The sequence below is a fragment of the Entelurus aequoreus genome, linkage group LG12, assembly GCF_033978785.1.
Source record: "Entelurus aequoreus isolate RoL-2023_Sb linkage group LG12, RoL_Eaeq_v1.1, whole genome shotgun sequence".
NCBI classification, from domain to species: Eukaryota; Metazoa; Chordata; class Actinopteri; order Syngnathiformes; family Syngnathidae; genus Entelurus; species Entelurus aequoreus.
The window spans coordinates 61,804,984-61,828,905 of record NC_084742.1 but is presented as its reverse complement, the minus strand read 5'-3'; the positions used below and the strand labels follow the sequence as shown (position 1 = coordinate 61,828,905).

Here is a 23,922-nt window from a genome sequence, read left to right as displayed (position 1 = left end):
GTGCGTCAACAACTGTAAAGAAAAGATACTCTTCAGGAAAACTTTCCAGAACTGAGGTCAGGTCACGGGTGGCGCTGTGATCTGACTGTAAAAGCAGTTGCAGGAAGTGTTGAGTTTTGCCTTCTGTGGTGCAGGTTCTGGGCCGCGAGCTGCTCTTACGTCTGGTGGACGAGGTGGTGCGTGGTTACCGTGGTAACGAGACCTGGTCAGTGCGGCTACTGGAGAGCGCCCGCATCCACATCCTGCCCACCATGAACCCTGACGGCTTTGAGGACTCTGACACACACTGTCAGAGGAGCCAGGGCAGGTACACACACACACACTTTTGTTGTGGGTTTGTACTGCCCTCTGCTGCTAACTGATCGTTACTGCAGCTTTCACTACACAACTCCAGACGTCATTGATTGATTGATTGAGACTTTTATTAGTAGATTGCACAGTACAGTACATATTCCCTACAATTGACCACTAAATGGTAACACCCCAATAAGTTTTTCAACTTGTTTAAGTCGGGGTCTACGTTTCAAAACAACTTATTACACACTAAGGCAGTGTTTCTCAACCTTTTTTGAGCCAAGGCGCATTTTTTTTCATTGAAAAAAATGCAGAGGCACACCACCAGCAGAAATCATTTAAAAAATTAAACTCGGTAGACAATAAAAAGTCGTCGTCGCAATTGTTGGATATGACTTTAAACCAATTATTTTGACTGGGGGGGCCAAATTTTGAGAAAAAAATGTGTCTGGGGCCGGTATATCATGGTATATATATATACACTAATACAAAACCTTACAATAATGTCTGATTGAATGCTAAAAACGTTACTACAGATCGCCTTGAACAACGGTGTGGAATTTGAAGGCTAAAACACTGAATATTGACAACATATGAACGTCACACCCCCTCTTGATTGACATATCTTACAAACCCCGTTTCCATATGAGTTGGGAAATTGTGTTAGATGTAAATATAAACAGAATACAATGATTTGCAAATCCTTTTCAACCCATATTCAATTGAATGCACTACAAAGACAACATATTTGATGTTCAAACTCAAACTTTTTTTTTTTTTTTGCAAATAATTAACTTAGAATTTCATGGCTGCAACACGTGCCAAAGTAGTTGGGAAAGGGCATGTTATACTAGTTACTATGGTCATCTAATTAGCCGTCGGCTTCGCTGGGCCTGAGCTCATCTAAGATGGACTGATGCAAAGTGGAAAAGTGTTCTTTGGTCTGACGAGTCCACATTTCAAATTGTTTTTGGAAACTGTGGACGTCGTGTCCTCCGGACCAAAGAGGAAAAGAACCATCCGGATTGTTATAGGCGCAAAGTGTAAAAGCCAGCATCTGTGATGGTATGGGGGTGTATTAGTGCCCAAGACATGGGTAACTTACACATCTGTGAAGGCACCATTAATGCTGAAAGGTACATACAGCTTTTGGAGCAACATATGTTGCCATCCAAGCAACGTTACCATGGACGCCCCTGCTTATTTCAGCAAGACAATGCCAAGCCACGTGTTACATCAACATGGCTTCATAGTAAAAGAGTGCGGGTACTAGACTGGCCTGCCTGTAGTCCAGACCTGTCTCCCATTGAAAATGTGTTTGGCATTATGAAGCCTAAAATAGCACAAAGGAGACCCCCGGACTGTTGAACAACTTAAGCTGTACATCAAGCAAGAATGGGAAAGAATTCCACCTGAGAAGCTTCAAAAATGTGTCTCCTCAGTTCCCAAACCTTTACTGAGTGTTGTTAAAAGGAAAGGCCATGTAACACAGTGGTGAACATGCCCTTTCCCAACTACTTTGGCACGTGTTGCAGCCATGAAATTCTAAGTTAATTATTATTTGCAAAAAAAAAATAAAGTTTATGAGTTTGAACATCAAATATGTTGTCTTTGTAGTGCATTCAACTGAATATGGCTTGAAAAGGACTTGCAAATCATTGTATTCCGTTTATATTTACATCTAACACAATTTCCCAACTCATATGGAAACGGGGTTTGTAGATTGTACACGCTATTTAGCACGAGGTATTTGGATCTTAGTAAATCAGGCCCTTAATACACACACACGCAAGTGTGTGTGTTTTCTGGCAATGCTTACTTAATGGGGACATTGCTCTGTTTACAGTCACCTTCCCAAAAGGGAAACCTTTTTAAATGATAGTCAGATCCATTCTATATCCTTCTATATCTAAATAGCAGTTTTCAGTAATGTCACAGAAGATGCAGGATTTGCTTGAACATTTAAGTGGTGAAACTTCCTATAAGAGGACAGCTGTAGTGCTGTATTCTGACCATCATGTCATATTTCATTTGAACTTTTTTTTTTTTTTCAAATGGTCCTCAGTAGTCACGTACAAATTTGTGTGAATTATGCAAAATGATTTAAATTTGGTCCCTATGTACCATATTAACTCTTTTTTCCCCAGGGTCCCCAGTAAGAATGATCAGCACATTACTTCATCAATCCAGAGATTTAAAGATGTGTATGAGCTAACTGGCCAGCAGCCATTTTACACCATTTTTTGTATGCCTCCACAACCTGTAGAAAGGGTGGTCTCCACAAGTGATGATCACAAACTTGGTCCCCATTCCAAATGATAACCAGTGTGTGTGTGTGTGTGAGAGCTGCATGGAAAAAAACAAGTTACCGTAGGGCTGATTTGATCATGTGATTCTTGGCCAGGTTCAACCGTAACGGCGTCGACTTGAACAGGAACTTCCCGGACGCCTTCGCCGGCCTGCAGGAGGGTCAGCCGGCAAACGTGGAGAGGAGAGAGGCTGAGGTGAGTGATGATGACGACATCGCTCTGCGCTCGCCGGCTTGAACGTGCACGTCTTTGCAGGTGCAGGCCGTGATAGGCTGGTTGAAGACGGAGACATTTGTCCTCTCGGCGAACCTTCACGGCGGCGCTCTGGTGGCAAACTACCCTTACGACAACAGCAACGGCGGTAAATACACACCGGCCGCTGTCACGTGACCACCGTGGCAGAGCTTGTGATGTATCCACACTGCGTCCAGGCAACGAGCTGGTGGGTCGGGCGAGCCTCACGCCGGACAATGACGTGTTCGTCCACCTGGCCAAGGTGTACTCCCACAACCACGCCTCCATGCATCAGGGAGGGGGCTGTGACGACGATGTGTCGTTTGCCGACGGCATCACCAACGGCTACCGGTGGTACCCCCTGTCAGGTCAGCACACCGCCATGATGCCTCACACTGTTAGCTTCGCATTAGCACAGGGGTCTCAAACTCAATTTACCTGGGGGCCACTGGATGCAGAAACTGGGTGAGGCTGGGCCGCAAGAAAATATTTCTTAAAGGCCTACTGAAATGAAATTGTTTTATTTAAACGGGGATAGCAGATCCATTCTATGTGTCATACTTGATCATTTCGCGATATTGCCATATTTTTGTCTGGAAGGATTTAGTAGAGAACATCGACGATAATGTTTGCAACTTTTGGTCGCTGATAAAAAAAAAGCCTTGCCTGTACCGGAAGTAGCGTGACGTCGCAGGTTGAAAGGCTCCTCACATTTCCCCATTGTTTACACAAGCAGCGAGAGCAATTCGAATCGAGAAAGCGACAATTACCCCATTAATTTGAGCCAGGATGAAAGATTCGTGGATGAGGAACATGAGAGTGAAGGACTAGAGTGCAATGCAGGACGCATCTTTTTTCGCTCTGACCGTAACTTAGGTAAAAGGGCTCATTGGATTCCACACTTTCTCCTTTTTCTATTGTGGATCACGGATTTGTATTTTAAACCACCTCGGATACTATATCCTCTTGAAAATGAGAGTCGAGAACGCGAAATGGACATTCACAGTGACTTTTATCTCCACGACAATACATCGGTGAAGCACTTTAGCTACGGAGCTAATGTGATAGCATCGTGCTTAAATGCAGATAGAAACAAAAGAAATACGCCCTTGACTGGAAGGATAGACAGAAGATCAACAATACTACTATCAGGAGACACAGAACCAAACACTGGACCTGTAACTACACGGTTAATGCTGTGCCGCCTGTTGAAGCCTAGCAATGCTGTTGCTAACGACGCCATTGAAGCTAACTTAGCTACGGGACCTCGTCAGAGCTATGCTAAAAACATTAGCGCTCCACCAACGCCAGCCCTCATCTGCTCATCAACACCAGTGCTCACCTGCGTTCCAGCGATCGATGGCGCGACGAAGGACTTCACCCGATCATCGATGCTGTCGGCGGCTAGCGTCGGATAGCGCGTCTGCTATCCAACTCAAAGTCCTCCTGGTTGTGTTGCTGCAGCCAGCCGCTAATACACCGATCCCACCTACAGCTTTCTTCTTTGCTGTCTCCATTGTTCATTAAACAAATTGCAAAAGATTCACCAACACAGATGTCCAGAATACTGTGGAATTTTGCGATGAAAACAGAGCTTTTTGTATTGGATACAATGGTGTCCGAATACTTCCGTTTCAACCATTGACGTCACGCGCATACGTCATCATACATAGACGTTTTCAACCGGAAGTTTCGCGGGAAATTTAAAATTGCACTTTATAAGTTAACCCGGCCATATTGGCATGTGTTGCAATGTTAAGATTTCATCATTGATATATAAACTAGGAGTCTTGTTCACGAGTGAGGGAAAAGTGGATCGTGAGATCGACAGGCGGATCGGTGCGGCATCTTCAGTAATGCGGACGCTGTATCGATCCGTTGTGGTGAAGAAGGAGCTGAGCCGGAAGGCAAAGCTCTCAATTTACCGGTCGATCTACGTCCCCATCCTCACCTATGGTCATGAGCTTTGGGTTATGACCGAAAGGACAAGATCACGGGTACAGGCGGCCGAAATGAGTTTCCTCCGCCGGGTGGCGGGTCTCTCCCTTAGAGATAGGGTGAGAAGCTCTGCCATCCGGGGGGAGCTCAAAGTAAAGCCGCTGCTCCTCCACATCGAGAGGAGCCAGATGAGGTGGTTCGGGCATCTGGACAGGATGCCACCCGAACGCCTCCCTCGGGAGGTGTTTAGGGCACATCCAACCGGTAGGGGGCCACGGGGAAGACCCAGGACATGTTGGGAAGGTTATGTCTCCCGTCTGGCCTGGGAACGCCTCGGGATCCCCCGGGAGGAGCTGGACGAAGTGGCTAGGGAGAGGAAAGTCTGGGCTTCCCTGCTTAGGCTGCTGCCCCCGCGACCCGACCTCGGATAAGCGGAAGAAGATGGATGGATGGATGGATGGATGGATGGATATATAAACTATCAGACTGCGTGGTCGGTAGTAGTGGCTTTCAGTAGGCCTTTAAAAAAATCTAACATGCACTTTTTAATGAATTCACCTTCTTTGAATGGCTATCCCGCCCTAGCAACATACTTGCCAACCCTCCCGTTTTTCCGGGAGACCCCCCGAATTTCAGTGCCCTTCCCGACAATCTCCCGGGGCAACCATTCTCCCGAATTTGTCCCAATTTTCACCCGGACAACAATATTAAGGGCGTGCCGTGAAAGCACTGCCTTTAACGTCCTCTACAACCTGTTGTCGCGTCCGCTTTTTAACCTTACAAACAGTGTGCCGGCCCAGTCACATGTTGTATGAGGCTTCTGCAGACACACGTAAGTGACTGCAAGACATACTTGATCAACAGCCACACAGGTCACACTGAGGGTGCCCGTATAAACAACTTTATCACTGTTACAAATATGTGCCACACTGTGAACCCACACCAAACAAGAATGACAAACACATTTCGGGAGAACATCCGCACCGTAACAACATAAACACAACAGAACACCTTGCAGCCCTAACTCTTCCGGGCTACAATATACACCCCCGCTACCACCAAACCCCGGCCCCCCCAACCGACGCACGGAGGGGTGGGGGTGTTGATGTGTGGGGAGGGCAGGGTTGGGGGGGGGCGGGGTTTGGTGGTAGCGGGGGTGTATATTGTAGCCCGGAAGAGTTAGGGCTGCATGGGATTCTGGGTATTTGTTCTGTTGTGTTACGGTGCGGATGTTCTCCTGAAATGTGTTTGTCATTCTTGTTTGGTGTGGGTTCACAGTGTGGCGCCTATTTGTAACAGTGTTTATACGGCCACCCTCAGTGTGACCTGTGTGGCTGTTGATCAAGTATGTCTTGCAGTCACTTATGTACGTGTGCAGAAGCCAAATTCAACATGTGACTGGGCTGGCACGCTGTTTGTACAGGTCGTAGAGGGCGCTAAAGGTAGTGCCATCACGGCACGCCCTTAATATTGTTGTTTGGGTGAAAATCGGCAGACATTCGAGAGAATAGTTGCCCTGAAATTCGGGAGTCTCCCGGAAAAATCGTGAGGGTTGGCAAGTATGACGCTGTCAAGCGCCATTCATATAAAACTCGCGGGCCGCACTAACATTACATTTTCATATTAAGGTGCGGGCCGCAAAATAACGTCTCGCGGGCCGCGTGTCTGAGACCCCTGCATTAGCATGAAAGCCCTCTGTGCTGCGTGAAGAAGTAGCCCCGTCCCTTGACGTTGAGCTGTCAATTTGCCAGGTGGGATGCAGGACTACAACTACGTGTGGGCTCAGTGTCTGGAGCTGACTTTGGAAGTGTCCTGCTGCAAGTTCCCTCCAGCCAAACAACTTCCTGCTCTGTGGTCGGACAACAGGAAGAGTCTGCTGGCCTTCATCCAGCAGGTGCACCTGGGTCAGTAGCCAAGCTCATTTATTGCACGCCTCAATGTCCTGAGTGAGCTCTGTAAAATGTGCATTTAGGGGTCAAAGGGCGTGTGTTTGATGCCTCTGGCGTGCCGGTGCAGAACGCTGTGGTGGAGGTCAAAGGTCGCCGCAACATGTGTCCCTTTAGGACGGACCGACATGGAGAATACTACAGACTGCTGCTGCCAGGAACTTACACCTTCATGGTAACACTGCCCTCCAGTGGTGGACACGCAAACAACGTTTTCAACTCTGACCTCTGTCTTTGTCAGGTGACATACCCAGGTCACCGTGTATTGACGGAGACCTTTAACGTGTCATACGGTCCGGACCACAACTCGGCCCTCAAACACGACTTCCTGCTGCGTCGCATCGCCGTGACGACCATCAACCCGTCACCCCAAGTGGAGGCGGCGGGGGCCACCAATAAACCCACATGGACGACGACGACGGTTATGGGACTCGGGCTGATGCTCACGCTCAACTCATTATTCAGCTGAAGCCAGGTCAGAGGTCAAGATGACATGAATGCACAAACATGTTGGAGAGAGACGTCCTCCCAGGAACACGTCAGCGGAAGTTTTTTTCCTTTATTTCCAGACAAATCCATCCATTTTCTACCGCTTATTCCCTTCGGGGTCGCGGGGGGCGCTGGAGCCTATCTCAGCTACAATCGGGCGGAAGGCGGGGTACACCCTGGACAAGTCGCCACCTCGTCACAGGGCCAACACAGATAGACAGACAACATTATTTTGTAATCACTACCTCAAGCAGAGCTGTGACTTCCTGTCACGTAGAACACTGACTTCCTGTCTGCAGCAGCACTTCCTCTCCCGATGCCAACTTCCTGTACAGTTGAGACAGTTCGTCAGGGGATGGCCTCTTGGACTCCGGGGTGCAGGGAATGTCAAAGTCTGACGACGCCTGAGACTCCGGAAACTCTTCCGGGGAGCCGCTGACGTTCTGCGAATAGATGAAGGTGCGAGGAGGATCTGAGTCCTGGTTCTGTGAGGAATGGTTGGACAAGGAGGCGGACAGAGCCAGACTAAAGTTGTCATCCGGGCTCTCCTCCTGTTCGCTGAACACTTCAGGCGTCTGTGAGTCCGTCCTCCTGGAGGGGGAGGAGCCTGGGACGGAGCAGGGCTCTGATTGGCTGTTGAGGCTGTTCTGGCTGTCCGGTAGGCTCTCCACGGTAAAAAAGTCCTCCCACCTGGGGGGCTCACCTGAGCCACGTTCTGCCTGGGTGTTAACTTCCTCATCGCTCGCCTCGTCCTCGTCTTCGTCATTGGACTCAGTACAGTCCATGTAGTTGTTTGTGTAAATGTTTGTGCTGGGTGGCAGGAGTGTCGCATGCACTGAGTCCTCCTCAGAGGCAGGGGGTGCTGTGTTGTGCGGACTGGGAGCTGTCAAACCAAAAAACAGTGATTAGCGTGTGTGTGTGTGTGCGGACCAGAAGCTTAAACACAGACACACCGTCTTCAACGTGGTGGCTCAGCGTTAGCTTCTTCCTCACTGGCGCCGTGTCCATCCCGTCAAAGAGCTCATCATCGCTGTCGGAATCTGATCGGACAAGAGCGAGTGTCAAGGAGCACGATTAGTAACGAGCCAGAAGACAGTCGCGGTTAGTCTCACCACAAAGCGTTCTGACGGCTACGCTGCGCTTGAGCGCCCCTAGTGGTTTGTATGTGAACGCCTCCTCTGACTGCTTCCTGCACATCTGCTGGAGCCTGTTGGAAGACGGACACTTTAGACCAGACCTGGGCAAATTAAGGCCCGGGGGCCACGTGCGGCCCGTCAAGCTTTTCAATCTGGCCCGCCGGACATTCCCAAATATTTTTTTTAGATCATTAAGATGGAAAGTGTACCTGCCATCATGATGTGCAGTGATGTTTTCTAATGACCGTAAGTCTTCAACTATACTAAGTATTTCAATGGTTGAAATCTGCGCTTTTGCATGATATACTAGTTACTATGGTCATTTAATTAGTTACTATGGTACCGTATTTTTTGGAGTATAAGTCGCACCGGCCGAAAATACACAATAAAGAAGGAAAAAAACATATATAAGTCGCACTGGAGTGTAAGTCGCATTTTTGGGGGAAATTTATTTGATAAAAGCCAACACTAAGAATAGACATTTGAAAGGCAATTTAAAATAAATAAAGAATAGTGAACAACAGGCTGAATAAGTGTACGTTATATGAGGCATAAATTACCAACTGAGAACGTGCCTGGTATGTTAACGTAACATATTATGGTAAGAGTCATTCAAATAACTATAACATATAGAACAGTGGTTCTCAACCTTTTTTCAGTGATGTACCCCCTGTGAAATTTTTTTTAATTCAAGTACCCCTTAATCAGAGCAAAGTATTTTTGGTTGAAAAAAAAGAGATAAAGAAGTAAAATACAGCACTATGTCATCAGTTTCTGATTTATTAAATCGCATAACAGTGCAAAATATTGCTCATTTGTTGTGGTCTTTCTTGAACTATTTGGAAAAAAAGATATACAAATAACTAAAAACTTGTTGAAAAATAAACAAGTGATTCAATTATAAATAAAGATTTTTACACATAGAAGTAATCATCAACTTAAAGTGCCCTCTTTGGGGATTGTAATAGAGATCCATCTGGATTCATGAACTTAATTCTAAACATTTCTTCACAAAAAAAGAAATCTTTAACATCAATAATTATGGAACATGTCCACAAAAAATCTAGCTGTCAACACTGAATATTGCATTGTTGCATTTCTTTTCACAGTTCTTTTTGACAGACATTTAAAAAAAATCTCACGTACCCCTTGGCATACCTTCAAGGACCCCCAGGGGTACGCGTACCCCCATTTGAGAGCCACTGATATAGAACATGCTATACGTTTACCAAACAATCTGTCACTCCTAATCGCTAAATCCCATGAAATCTTCCTCCCCGGTGTCGCCTCTGGTATGCGCCGTTTCATTTCTTTCTGCTGCTCGATCGCTGTTTTCTGCTGCATATTTCCCTACGTCCAGCTTGTAATCTGCAGTATATCATTTCCTTTTTCTGTGCCATTTTAGTTCAGCCCTTTTCAGTTTTTATAAGTTACCGCCAATTTTGAAATAATCCATTTTAATAGCTACGAATGAAGCAGCAGTTAGCATCCCATGACCCACAAAGCACTTCTGCCATGACCCGCCCCCGCCGAATTCTTATTGGTTGACGTGTGTGACGATTGCGGACATTTGCTTCCTCTCTTACGCGAATGAGATAAATAATATTATTTGATATTTTACGGTAATGTGTTAATAATTTCACACATAAGTCGCTCCGGAGTATAAATCGCACCCCCGGCCAAACTATGAAAAAAACTGCGATTTATAATCCGAAAAGTATGGCAATTAGTTACTATGGTAATCTAAATCACAGCAGCTCAGACGAGGCACCAAGCAGTGTGGGTGGGGAGCGTTTCCACGGAGCGTTTCCAGTGCGGCCAGCCTTAAATACGGATGTCAGGGACAGACGGGGAAGTAGATTTTTGCTACAAAGTTCTAAAGCTTAGTGACATATCAGATGTATCAGATTGTAGGTGGGGTTTTTTTTACCCTTCGTGTTCATATTTCGCTGTGTTTGTTGCATTTTTGTTGCGTTTCGCTTGATTGTAAAATATGTCGATCGAGAGGGGGTGTGACATTCATATGTTGTCAATATTCAGTGTTTTATTGTTCATAGTTAATATTGTAAATCCCACATTCTTTATTTTCATGTACACTACCGTTCAAAAGTTTGGGGTCACATTGAAATGTCCTTATTTTTGAAGGAAAAGCACTGTACTTTTCAATGAGGATAACTTTAAACTAGTCTTAACTTTAAAGAAATACACTCTATACATTGCTAATGTGGTAAATGACTATTCTAGCTGCAAATGTCTGGTTTTTGGTGCAATATCTACATAGGTGTATAGAGGCCCATTTCCAGCAACTATCACTCCAGTGTTCTAATGGTACAATGTGTTTGCTCATTAGCTCAGAAGGCTAATTGATGATTAGAAAACCCTTGTGTAATCATGTTCACACATCTGAAAACAGTTTAGCTTGTTACAGAAGCTACAAAACTGACCTTCCTTTGAGCAGATTGAGTTTCTGGAGCATCACATTTGTGGGGTCAATTAAACGCTCAAAATGGCCAGAAAAAGAGAACTTTCATCTGAAACTCGACAGTCTATTCTTGTTCTTAGAAATGAAGGCTATTCCACAAAATTGTTTGGGTGACCCCAAACTTTTGAACGGTAGTGTACATTCTGGGTGTCTCATTCAGTAAAAAATTTTTTAATTCCATTCCGTTTTTTTAAAGCGGTCTGTCATAACGTTTTTAGCATTCAATCAGACATTATTGTGAGGTTTTGTATTCGTGTTCCTAAAAACAGATATACCGGCCCCAGACACACTTTTCCTTTAAATTTGGCCCCTGAGTCAAATGAATTGCCCAGGCCTGCTTTAGACCGTCAGGCCTCGGCGTGTCAAAGAGCACACATGTAGCATGTTAGCTAACTTGGCTCATTACAGCCACTTACATCTGCGTGACTTGGCTGACCGTGTGTCCCAGCGGGATGACGTTGGGATAGACGTGGACAGGCTGGAGGTGGGACAGGAAGTCTTTAATCTGAAAGATAGAACAGAGTGGCTGGCGACGTGTGACTTTCTGGGATAAAAAGAAGGAAGTAAACAGACCTCACAATAGGACGAGTGGAAGCTGAAACAGGCTCGGAAGGAAGTGCTTCCTGATCTGGAAGGAAAAAGAAGCTGATGATAATGCCATGCAAGTACAGCAGTGCCTCAGTTTTTTTTACACCAACATTCTTCAACTTTGTCCTTTTTATTAGTTTACCGTCTCTGTAATCGTCGGTCAACTCGGGAGCGATCATGTTTTTGCTGGGTTGGAAATAAAAATAGTGACATTATCATAATGTACCGTATTTTCCGGACCATAGAGCGCACCGGATTATAAGGCGCACTGCTGATGAGCGGGTCTAGTTAGGTCTATGTTCATACAAAAGGCGCACCGGATTATAAAGCACATTAAAGGAGTCATATTATTATGATTTTTTTCTAAATGTAAAAGACTTCCTTGTGGTCTACATCAGAGGTCCCCAACCACCGGGCCGCGGCCCGCTCGATTGGTACCGGGCCGCAGAAGAATTTTTTATTATTAAATCAACATAAAAAACACAAGATACACTTACAATTAGTGCATACTTGCCAACCCTCCCGTTTTCAGCGGGAGAATCCCGGTATTCAGCGCCTCTCCCGACAACCTCCCGGCAGAGATTTTCTCCCGACAAACTCCCGGTATTCAGCCGGAGCTGGAGGCCACGCCCCCTCCAGCTCAATGCGGACCTGAGTGGGGACAGCCTGTTCTCACGTCCGCTTTCCCACAATATAAATAGCTTGCCTGCCCGATGACGTCATAACATCTACGGCTTTTAGAGAGTAGAGTGCACAACAAGGTTCTTGGTTTCTTATGTGGGTTTATTGTTAGGCAGTTTCATTAACGTCCTCCCAGCGCGGTAACAACACACAACAACAGCAGTCATGTTTAGTCTACCGTAAAGCAGTTCGTCTGCCGTAAACAGCAATGTTGTGACACTCTTAAACAGGACAATACTGCCATCTACTAGATAGCCTGCAGAACACTGAAATTCAAGTATGTCTTTTATTTATATGTATAATAAAAAAATAAAAAATAAATATATATATAGCTAGAATTCACTGAAAGTCAAGTATTTTATACATACATATATATATATATATATATATATATATATATATATATATATATATATATATATATATATATATATATATATATATGAAATACTTGATTTGGTGAATTCTAGCTGTAAATATACTCTCCTCTTAACCACGCCCTTAGAGAGAGATCGCAAATGACGGCAGCCTTAAAAGTGTATTTCAGACAAAAACTCTGCCTGTTTTCTGGATTAAAGTCATGGCAGAATACCCCGAGATCGCCACCACAGCACTGAAAACACTGTTGCCATTTCCAACATCCTATCTGTGTGAAGCGGGATTTTCTGCAGTGACAGCCACCAAAACAAAACAACGTAGCAGACTGGACATAAGCAACACACTTCGGGTGTCTTTGTCTCCCATGACCCCCAGTTGGGACCGTCTCGTTGCAGAGAAACAAGCTCAGGGCTCCCATTGATTTAGCGTTACGGTGAGTTAAAAATCTCATGCACTTTATATTCGTTTTTAATGTTGTATCTGCATCTCATTTTGAAGGCATGTAAACGTTACCATAGCAACGAAAATCAGCGCGCGTTTGGGCAGAGGGAGGTGAGGGAGAGGAGGAGCTTGTGAGTCGACTCGGGCACACAAACATGCAGGAGGCTTATCTGACGGTTCAAACTGACAACTTTATTTCAGCTGTTGAAAAATAACATTCATAATGACAGTAGTGTGGAATTGCTAGTTCTTGTCATTTATATGTTTTTCCACGTGATTTTTTTATTTATGTAATGGGCAGAGAGGAAGTTACCAGAGACTTTGATGTTATACTCGTGTTATGTTGTTGGCGCAATGTGCTAATAAAAGGTCCATATGAGTACACAGTAGATTCACGTTTATTATTTTAATTTTTTCATGACCAAAAACTTTTTTTTTTTTAATTATACTCGTTACGTTGTTGGCGTAATGTGCTAATAAAGGTTAATATGAGTACACAGTGGATTCACGTTTATTATTTTACTTTTTTCATGAAAAAATAAAAATCCCCCCCCCCGCCGGGCCGCGGGACAAATTATCAAGCGTTGACCGGTCCGCAGCTACAAAAAGGTTGGGGACCACTGGTCTACATAACATGTGATGGTGGTTCTTTGGTCAAAATGTTGCATAGATGATGTTTTACACATCTTCAAGCCGCTATCTGACAGTCTCTTCAGGATGCGCCGTTTTGTGGGCGCTCTTATTTACGTGGCTCACCTTCGACAGCGTCTTTTCTCCGTCATCTTTGTTGTAGCGGTGTAGCGTGCAAGGACGGGAGTGGAAGAAGTGTCAAAAAATGGAGCTAACTGTTTTAATGACATTCAGACTTTACTTCAATCAATAACGGAGCAGCATCTCCTCATCCGTGGCTCACTAGTGCAACAACAACACCGGAAATGTGTCCCGTGAAAAACCGTCCGACCGAAACTCTGTAATAACTAAAGTTCCTTGGGTGAATAATGTAAACTCACTACACCGGTATGTTTTAGTGCTTTCATGGTGAGTTCACTGGCAGATATAAGTAAGAACTTTACACTACTTTGTATTAGAAATTAAAAAACAGTGGAGGATGAATGTCCCATAACAAGAAGATATAGGAAAAAGAAGAAGCTTATCGATTACGGTGTCGCCACGGACTATAATTTTCAGGACTTATGCAGATCCCAAATATAGATCAGCAGGTACCAGAAGGTAAGAAAAGTTGTTTTGCATTATATTGCGAAACAAAATGCCAGATATGTCTTACCTTATGCACACACCATAATATTACTTGTATGTAGAAGCACAGTACAATTTAACAAGCGGTGTGGCTTCATAGCTTACCAAAGTCATACTAAAACATTTTGATAGATTTTTGAGGGCCGTGTGTAATGTTCTATATTTTCAATGGAACATAAAAAATGTGGGTTTTGTTTACTTGAGTCATATTGCAGTCTACACTAGTGGTTAGAGTGTCCGCCCTGAGATCGGTAGGTTGTGAGTTCAAACCCCGGCCGAGTCATACCAAAGACTATAAAAATGGGACACATTACCTCCCTGCTTGGCACTCAGCATCAAGGGTTGGAATTGGGGGTTAAATCACCAAAAATGATTCCCGGGCGCGGCACCGCTGCTGCCCACTGCTCCCCTCACCTCCCAGGGGGTGGTCAAGGGGATGGGTCAAATGCAGAGGACAAATTTCACCACACCTAGTGTGTGTGTGACAATCATTGGTACTTTAACTTTAACTTACACGTATCTCTTATGTGTGACTGCCATCTACTGGTCAGACTTCATGTCATCGTTCTCAAAAAGTCGTGTCTACATGACAACGACGAGGTGATTTTCCTACTCTGGAACCAGCCTTAAAAAAATGTTGGCTTCAGAGCATCCAGAACGTTGTCGCCTTGTGGAGAAAACAATACTTGACTGAACATTCCTGTGTGGACGTGACTTCAGTCTCTCTACTTTCTTTCATTGAGTATGACTCCTAAATAATCCGTCATGGGACCAAATAAAGTTGTGAATGTCAACACTTTGATAAAGAAAGTGAGAAACATTATTACATCTAAGAGGGAACCCACAGCAAAGTACAAAGGTGACGTCCGTGTGGCTCTCTCCTCCCCTGCTTTCTGCTCGTCGTCGTCTTTGCCAACAAGTGTTCAATAAAATTAAGTGACCTTAAATGTTCATTGTAGGGTTGTCCAGATACCAATATTTTGGTACCGGTACCAAAATGTATTTTGATACTTTTCTAAATAAAGGGAACCACAAAAAATGGCAGTATTTTTAGAGGCGGTATAGTACCCAATATGATTCATTAGTATCGCGGTACTATACTAGTACCGGTATACCGTACAACCCTAGTTCATTGTTACATTACATCATTTATATGTATTTCGCATTGTTTTCTGCAAAACAAATTATTCTCTATAAAATGTGTTTCATGACTTTTGTTTTAAAATTTTGGGGTTTTGTTAGAACAATTATGTGTAAGTTATCACACAACTCTTGTGCTTAAAGGCCGTTGCTATATTTATTAGCTATTGTGCTCATGTTGTACTTTTCTATCTGTGCAAGGACAAAACTTGTTATCAGTCACGGCATATGAGGGGTTACCTCGCCGCAGATATTTTGTTTGTCTTAGCCCACTAACAGCCAAGGACTTCAAGGACCTCAACGAAGATCAGACGACAGCACGCAGACGAAGCAGAGACAAGGCCCCCCAGCACATTCCGTCACGTATTGTGCGTACTGGAAGCTGCTTTGCATGAAATGTGTGGCCACTCCTTTTAGAGGCGGCCTCAGTGATGTAACCAGTGACCTCTCAAATAAATAGAGGAGCACGTGGGCTGGACTTTAAAGCGTAGGTTGTTTCTGTAACTAGAGTACAGCTCAAAACGTCTCTCCTCATTGAGCTAAATTGAACTCTGTCTCTGCATGATTCCTTGCTTCTTGTCTGTTTAATAGATGTCATCAATGTTTGAACCTGCCAGTTTGGAACAAATTGGTTGGATTTATATTATTTCTTAAGAGAAAAAAATTGCTTTGGTTTGCATGCGATTCAGTCTTTGACTTTTGGTACTGTACATGGAAACAAGACTGTGTGCGTTACTTGACAATGACGTTGGTCTTCTTAGTCCTCTCTCCAAACCACATGGTGGAAGGTTTGATGCTCATCACGCGAAGACACGTCCCGTCTGATGCTGTGCAGCCGCACGGTAATCGGTTGCCGTAGATATACATCTCATTCTGCACAAGCACACATGACACATCCATGAAGACACTGAGGAGACGCACGCCGGATGGTCTGAGGGGGTCGCCACCTTAGGGGGTCGACAGGCGTGAATCTGCGTCCTGCGGTCCGTGGTCACGTAGCTCAGGATCTCCGGCATCCTCCGGAACATCAGCAGGTTGTTGACGTGCACCTGAGGGGGGTGGTGTGGCACAGAGCTGACAACGCGTAGCACGCACGTGCACATGTTGACATACGTGTGTGTGCTTACCTGCGTGTTGAACTCTTCTCCTAACTTGGTGAACAAGTACTCGTAGCCGTAGGCCGCCTTGCAGTTGAACCACACCATGTGGTAGCAGCTCTGAGCGATCCAGTCGCCCACCAGACGCACAATGGCGTTCACACACTCCTCCTGCCCTCGCACAGGAAGACGAAAAAAAGGCGTTCCTTGACGTCAATCATTTGGTTAAAAAGTTCTCTATAAAGTTTCCATAGGCTAAGGTGTTGAGGTGTAACAATGTGCTGTACTTAGCATTTTTATAAAGATGAGGTGAGTTTTAGTTAACCCCAAAGACTAGAGATGCCGATAAATGCTTAAAATGTAATATCGGAAATTATGGGTATTGGTTTCAAAAAGTAAAATTAACAACTTTTTAAAACGCCGCTGTACGCAACGGTAAGTACAGAGCCGTTGCGTCTCCCAGTCAGCAGCCCCTCCCCTCTCCCACACACAACACAGGAGTTGCAGCACGACTGCAGCATGAGAGGTTTACTGGCGACGCTTGATGACCTCATCAAACCGCCGCGAGCGCAGCACAACAACAACAACAACAGTGTGTTGTTGCCGGTGCTGTAGCCGTGGCTAACAAGACTGACTAACGACACTGTGTCTCTGGTTTGGGATTATTTTAAAGTGTCTCTGACGGATAAAAAACTGGCAATTTGCAATGACTGCAAAAAGTTGGTTATGCGAGGAGGAACTAAGACGTCTTCCTTTAATACGAGCAATTTGATCTCCCACCTCTTCAGGAATCATAAGGAGATACACGATGAATACAAGCGGAAGATGGATGTGAGCCCAGTTTATAATTCCCTGTTATACATTATGCCAGGCAGTCTTGCACTAAATGAGGACTATGTTATTGTTTACTTTATTACTCTAGTATACTCTGGACTGAAGCTGTGTGCCTTCATTGTTTTTGTAGCCGTTGTTTTGAGGCGTGTTTAAAAAAAAATTATGCACTTTGTGAAAGTCAAAGTATAGTACTTCCCATAGTTGTAGTGGGTCTCAGGATTATCTCAGGGAGAGCACGTCCCAAATTCCAAGATGCTGTTTTGAGGCATGTTAAAAAAAATAATGCACTTTGTGACTTCAATAATAAATATGGCAGTGCCATGTTGGCACTTTTTTCCATATCTTGAGTTGAAGTTGTTCTCTTATTTTGGAAAACCTTGTTACATTGTTTAATGCATCCAGCGGGGCATCACAACAAAATTAGGCATAATAATGTGTTAATTCCACGATATCGGTTGATATCGGAATCGGTAATTAAGAGTTGGACAATATCGGAATATCGGATATCGGCAAAAAAGCCATTATCGGACATCTCTACCAAAGACATTTTTGAATAATTTACAGTCAAACTTAGTTCTCCAATACATCGCTGAGGAAACAATATTTTCCATCAAACAGTCGCCAAATCCACTCTGACCTCAGTTGTGCTTTTCTAGCAGAGCGCCAATATGAAAAGTAAGATATGAATAAGTGTCATCGTATTAAAAAAAAGAATAGTTATACATTGGAAATGGTAAAACATGACAACGGTGTTTGTGTTTCTGATCAGGCTACAAACTTTGGTGAAAAATACCAAAAGGGGATTTATTTTTCTACATTTAAAACACTTTCTTGCAAAATAGAGACGCTAATGCATGCTTTCATTACAATTTGTATAGACTATTGTAACGCCCTGCTTTCTGGTCTTCTTAAAAAAGTAATTGCACTTTTACAATTACTCCAAAATTCAGCTGCACGTGTCCCGACGAAGGCCAGAAGGCGGGCTCACATTACACCAGTTTTAAAATCTCTGAATTGGCTACCCGTGTGTTTCAGGATCAATTTTAAGGTTCTTCTTATGCTTTATAAATGTTTTTATGGTATTAGGCTTTCTTATCTTTCAGATTTGCTTTTACCCTATGAACTTTCCCAGGCCCCTGAGATCCTCCGGCACTCATCTACTAATTATTCCAAAAGTCAGGACACAAAGTCACGGGATGGCATCTTTCCACTATTGTGGCCCCCGTCTATGAAACAGCTTGCCACTGCTCCACTCACCTCCCAGGGGATGAACAAGGGGATGGGTCAAATGCAGAGGACAAATTTCACCACACCTAGAGTGTGTGTGTGAGACAATCATTGGTACTTTAACTTTAACTTAACTCAGGGCTGCACAGAACGTTCATGTTTTTAAGACCAGGCTTAAGACCCACCTTTTTGATTTGGCTTTTACCTGATTGATTGATTGATTAATTGAATCTTGCATTAGATTACACAGTACAGTACATATTCCGTACAATTGACCACTAAATGGTAACACCCGAATAAGTTTTTCAACTTGTTTAAGTCGGGGTCCACGTTAATCAATTCATGGTAATTCATGATATTTTATTCAAGTCATTTGTATTTTACTTTTTATCCTATTAATTATGCAATATTTTATTTATATTATTTATTTACTGTATATATATATATTTTTTTCCCCTAAATAATTCAATGTATATACTCTGATGATTAACTTGTGTGGTGACTGTATTATGCTGATAGTATATATTTGTACCATGAATTGATTTACGTGGACCCCGACTTAAACAAGATCAAAAACTTATTTGGGTGTTACCATTTAGTGGTCAATTGTACAGAATATGTACTGTACTGTGCAATCTACTAATAAAAGTTTCAATCAATCAATCCCAAATACACAAAAACAGGTACTAATGGGTAAGAAAGGTTGGTTTTGCAGAATAGCTCTCCTTTAAAAAACAAAGAGACACTAAAGGAAGCTGACATGGTTAAAGAAGGGTATGAAAAAAGATTGTTTGTGTAGACAAATGAAGAAGAGCTTGCTGGTGACATGTTAGTGAGGCTCAAATCTGCCAAAAGGAGAGTGACTGATTGACGAGAGCTGTTGACAATTGATGAAGTGTTAGGGGTTCACCTAGTGACATAACCAGATAGGTGATCCAATACAAAAGGTGAAAAGCAGTACAGTAATGAACAATGTGTTTATTTTAGTGTCATTTCTTCATAACGTTTTTAGTGATTTTTTTTTAAATTAAACATAGTAAACATAACTTGGTTGTTGGGATGCAAGAGATCTATTTTACTTTGATTTGAAAAATAGATCAGTGTCTCAGAATGAATCAAGTTTGTGAATTGAGGTTTTTTTGAATTTCTTCTGACAGTCCTGGTGAACATACCCGAGAAGGAATCTGGTAGAAACGAGGGTCACAGAAGGTGGAGTCCACATAAACACTCTGAATGTCCTTCACTCTGTGCAGCAGACACGGCGAGTTTGAAAATGAGTCCCATGAGCTGTGAACACGTGAGGAGGAGGAGACCTGTGACCCACCTGCTTCCTGAGTGCAGATGTTCCATCCTTGACACGTCTCCAACTGCCAACCGGAAGTCTCCAGTGTACAACACGTTCCCTCTGCAACCTTCAAACAGGAACCTACATAGACGTTTGCAGCATCTTCAGATAAGGACCGTCTCGATCATCAGCTGAACGATTCAGACTTACATGACTGAGCCCGGACAGTGACCAGCGGGAAGCAGCGTGACCACAATCTCTTCGCTCTGCAAACACAAACGTATTCTTCATCTCACACATCACAACGAGCTAAAGTGTCAGATGTCACCTCTCCTGACACCTCATCCACCAGAGAAATCTGAGTTGGGCTTTCCAGTTCTAAGGGAACCTAAAAGTGAGAAACACACACATTTATAATCATCACATTTGGGAAAAACGTGTGAATTACAACTCACAATGAAGTTCTCCCAAAAACGGTACTTGGGACTGCTCAGCAGGAGCTCTTTGGTCACAAACGAGCAGTAAAGTCTGACTTTGCGGCTGCAAAACACAAATATGGCTTCACTACAAGTGAAAGATACTATTATTTACCAGATACTGCAGTATTACGGTTTCAAAATCCTCACAATAATGCCGTGATGTGTGACAGTGTTAAACAGAAACTTGGTGAGAGTAGTTTTTTTGTGGCTCTTTTGAGTTGGCCGGGAAAAAAAGTAAACTATGTCACACGCAATTCTCTGCACAGCACGAGACTGGCAAGGTAGACAAATATAATTGTCGTCGACAATGTCGACTAATCGTTGCAGCCCTATGAGAAATGACTTGATACACCACCACCTGGAAAATATATTTGAAGCCAGCGAAGCTATACATCAATTTGTAGGGTATTTACATTATTAAAAATAAGATAGTCAGTTAACCTTTCTGACATCAGCATTTTCCAGACTGATATAAAAATGTCCACTGCAGAGGACACTGCTTTTTAGAAAGTAAAAGTTTTAGATGAAAGAGACATATCATGGAATGATATTTGGAAAAATGCCAATAAGCCCTTTAGAAGCATTAAAAATAAGCTGACTCAATTTAAGATCTTAAATAGATTGTATTTTACATCTTCTCAGCTGTTTAAAAAGTTATGTATGAAGTGTCGGGCAGCCGAGGCAACGCTTGTTCATTTATTGTGGGAATGTCAGAGAATAAAAGAGTTATGGTTGAAAACAACAAAAGAAGCAATCACATTCCTTAATATAAACATCCCAATGACACTGCAAACTTGTATTCTTGGGGATCTCCATCAATTTAGTAAAGTGTCATCAAAGAGTAAAAATTTATTTCAATATGCATAATAACAAAAAGGGTAATATTAAAAAAATGGATGGATGTTGATAGTCCAACTCATACTGACTGGTATACACAAGCTATGGAGATGATATCAGTAGAAAAAACTGCATTTAGTTTAGATAATAATGAGTCATATATTGGAATATGGGATCCATTATTTAAATTTGTTTTAACTATTAAATGAATCAAAAATATGACTTATTTTATCTTTGTGAAAAATATTGGACACAGTGTGTTGTCAAGCTTATGAGATGTGATGCAAGTTTAAGCCACTGTGACACTATTGTTCTTTTTTTTAAAAATGTGTCTGTAATGATAATGTCAATGAGGGATTTTTAATTACTGCTATGTTGAAATTGTTACTAATATTGATACTGTGTAGATAATATTCATTTTTGTTTCGCTACTTTTAGATTGTTCTGTGTCATGTTTGTGTGTCCTCTCAATTGCTCTGTTTATTGCTATTCTGAATGTTGCTGGGTCGGGTTTGGTTTTGGAATTGGATTGCATTGTTATGGTATTGTTGTGTATTGTTTTGTTGGATTGATTAATAAAAATAAATAAATAAAAAAGTAAAAGTTGAAACCCACTATTGTGAACAATATTGTTTTACACTTGTTACTAGAGATGTCCGATAATATCAACATGCCGATATTATCGTCCGATAAATTGTTTAAAATGTAATATTGGAAATTATTGGTATCGTTTTTTTTATTATTGGTATCGGTTTCTTTTTTTTCTTTTTTTATTAAATCAACATAAAAAACACAAGATACACTTACAATTAGTGCACCAACCCAAAAAAACCTCCCTCCCCCATTTACACTCATTCACACAAAAGTGTTGTTTCTTTCTATTATTAATATTCTGGTTCCTACATTATATATCAATACAGTCTGCAAGAGATACAGTCCGTAAGCACACATGATTGTGTGTGCTGCTGGTCCACTAATAGTACTAACCTTTAACACTTAATTTTACTCATTTTCATTAATTACTAGTTTCTATGTAACTGTTTTTGTATTGTTTTACTTTCTTTTTTATTCAAGAAAATGTTTTTAATTTATTTATCTTATTTTATTTAAATCTTTTTTTTTTAAAAGAACCTTATCTTCACCATACCTGGTTGTCCAAATTAGGCATAATAATGTGTTAATTCCACGACTGTATATATCGGTATCGGTAATTAAAGAGTTGGACAATATCGGAATATCGGATATCGGCAAAAAAGCCATTATCGGACATCCCTACTTGTTACATTAGATCAGTGGTTCTTAACCGGGGTTCGATCGAACCCTAGGGGTTCGGTGAGTCGGGCTCAGGGGTTCGGCGGAGGTGAAGACACACCCGACTCATTGTGTGAATAAAAACTTCTCCTTATCGGCGTATTACGGATACAGCAACAGCAGAAGTCCCACTGATTTGCAGGTGTGTAATTTGTTGTGAGTTTATGCACTGTGTTGGTTTTGTTCTTTGAACTAGGTGATGTTCATGCACGGTTCATTTTGTGCACCAGTAATAAAACATGGTAACACTTTAGTATGGGGAACATATTCATCATTAATTAGTTGCTTATTAACATGCAAATAAGTAACATATTGGCTCTTAACTAGTCATTATTAAGTAGTTATTAATGCCTTATTCGGCGTGGCCTTATTGTAACCCTAACCCTAACCAAATAACTCTAAATTAAGTCTTTGTTACTTAGAATATGTTCCCTTAGTGTCCAAAAAACTCTAAATTAAGTCTTTGTTACTTAGAATATGTTCCCCATACTAAAGTGTTACCAAAAACATATAACTTTGTCTTGAATTTGAAAAAAAACAACATTTAATTTTTCACTAAAGAAGGGTTCGGTGAATGCGCATATGAAACGGGTGGGGTTCGGTACCTCCAACAAGGTTAAGAACCACTGCATTAGATGTTAACATTGTCACTTTAAAGACACTCAACTGTATGGTTGGTTTTTATTTTTTTTAGATGTATAGGTATTTGCCTTAAACAGTGGATGTTTCAGCAATATTTTTTGCACTTAAAAAATACATGTTTGTAGTAATAACTATTAATAAATATAACATTTGAGCATTATGTTTGTGTTCAATTACTATATAAGTGTTTATGCTGCCACTTCATTTGATATACTATGGCATTTGTATAGGGTCTTTTTTTTTTTTTAACACGATAATATTGTACCGTGGCCTTCATTACGTGACAATGTAGTACCATGAGATTTTGATATTGTTACATCGCCATTACACAGTAACGTAATGTAACTCATTACAGTATGTTCATCCTAAACATTTCTGAAACTTCTTTTTACACACTATGGCTTTTTTATTTTATTTACCGCAATATTAATCGTACTGTGATTAATACCGTGATAATATCGTACCGTAAGATTTGATACCGTTACATCCCTGGCAATAAACTCTTAGATATATGTTTTACTTCGCTGACGTCACCTGGACTGAAGCCTTCTTTTCAGCTTTGGTGCTTTAATTCCTCTCATGTGATCTGGAGGAAAAAAACATTAATAAGTTCAGTTGGCTGGAAGCTAAATGCTAAAAGTAGCAGCAGAGAATGTAGCATGTTAGCATGCTAACAGGCTACCTTTATGACAGTGCGACAGACAATATGCCCGCGCGTTTAAGTTGTCGTTGTCGAAGCGATCCAAAGAAATGTTTGGATACTCTTTCATTCGTCCTGCAAATGTACTCATACTTTCACGCCTCTAGTGAAAGACTCCAGTAGAAAACGAGGTTGTCTGTGTTGACATCTTTTATATTTTGTCTGTCCCGCCCCTTCGAACGCTTCCTTCTTTTTGT

General features: G+C 42.3%; 2 protein-coding genes across 3 annotated transcripts in view; one reads left to right on the top strand and one right to left on the bottom strand.

Moving 5' to 3' along the window:
- The window catches only part of cpm (carboxypeptidase M), a 25,751-nt gene extending 13,391 nt beyond the window's left edge, over nt 1-12,360 (top strand). The window contains exons 4-9 of one of the 2 annotated variants that reach the window (XM_062066365.1): nt 135-307; nt 2,699-2,798; nt 2,859-2,964; nt 3,035-3,205; nt 6,527-6,679; nt 6,748-12,360. In XM_062066365.1, the coding sequence (XP_061922349.1) occupies nt 135-307; nt 2,699-2,798; nt 2,859-2,964; nt 3,035-3,205; nt 6,527-6,679; nt 6,748-7,190 (1,146 nt within the window). In that variant the 3' untranslated portion in view covers nt 7,191-12,360. The remainder of the gene's footprint in view (nt 1-134; nt 308-2,698; nt 2,799-2,858; nt 2,965-3,034; nt 3,206-6,526; nt 6,680-6,747) is intronic. The other variant, XM_062066367.1, reaches the window with a different exon arrangement.
- On the bottom strand, nt 6,270-23,922 carry dclre1c (DNA cross-link repair 1C, PSO2 homolog (S. cerevisiae)). The gene is made up of 15 exons (XM_062066364.1): nt 23,708-23,922; nt 23,560-23,611; nt 20,212-20,296; nt 20,085-20,144; nt 19,967-20,022; nt 19,796-19,897; nt 19,644-19,716; nt 16,441-16,581; nt 16,261-16,362; nt 16,050-16,186; nt 11,402-11,456; nt 11,245-11,333; nt 8,323-8,417; nt 8,164-8,250; nt 6,270-8,093 (listed from the first exon to the last, which is right to left on the bottom strand). The coding sequence occupies exons 1-15, from the start codon at nt 23,814-23,816 to the stop codon at nt 7,480-7,482; spliced, it is 1,857 nt and encodes a 618-aa protein (XP_061922348.1). The 5' UTR covers nt 23,817-23,922; the 3' UTR covers nt 6,270-7,479.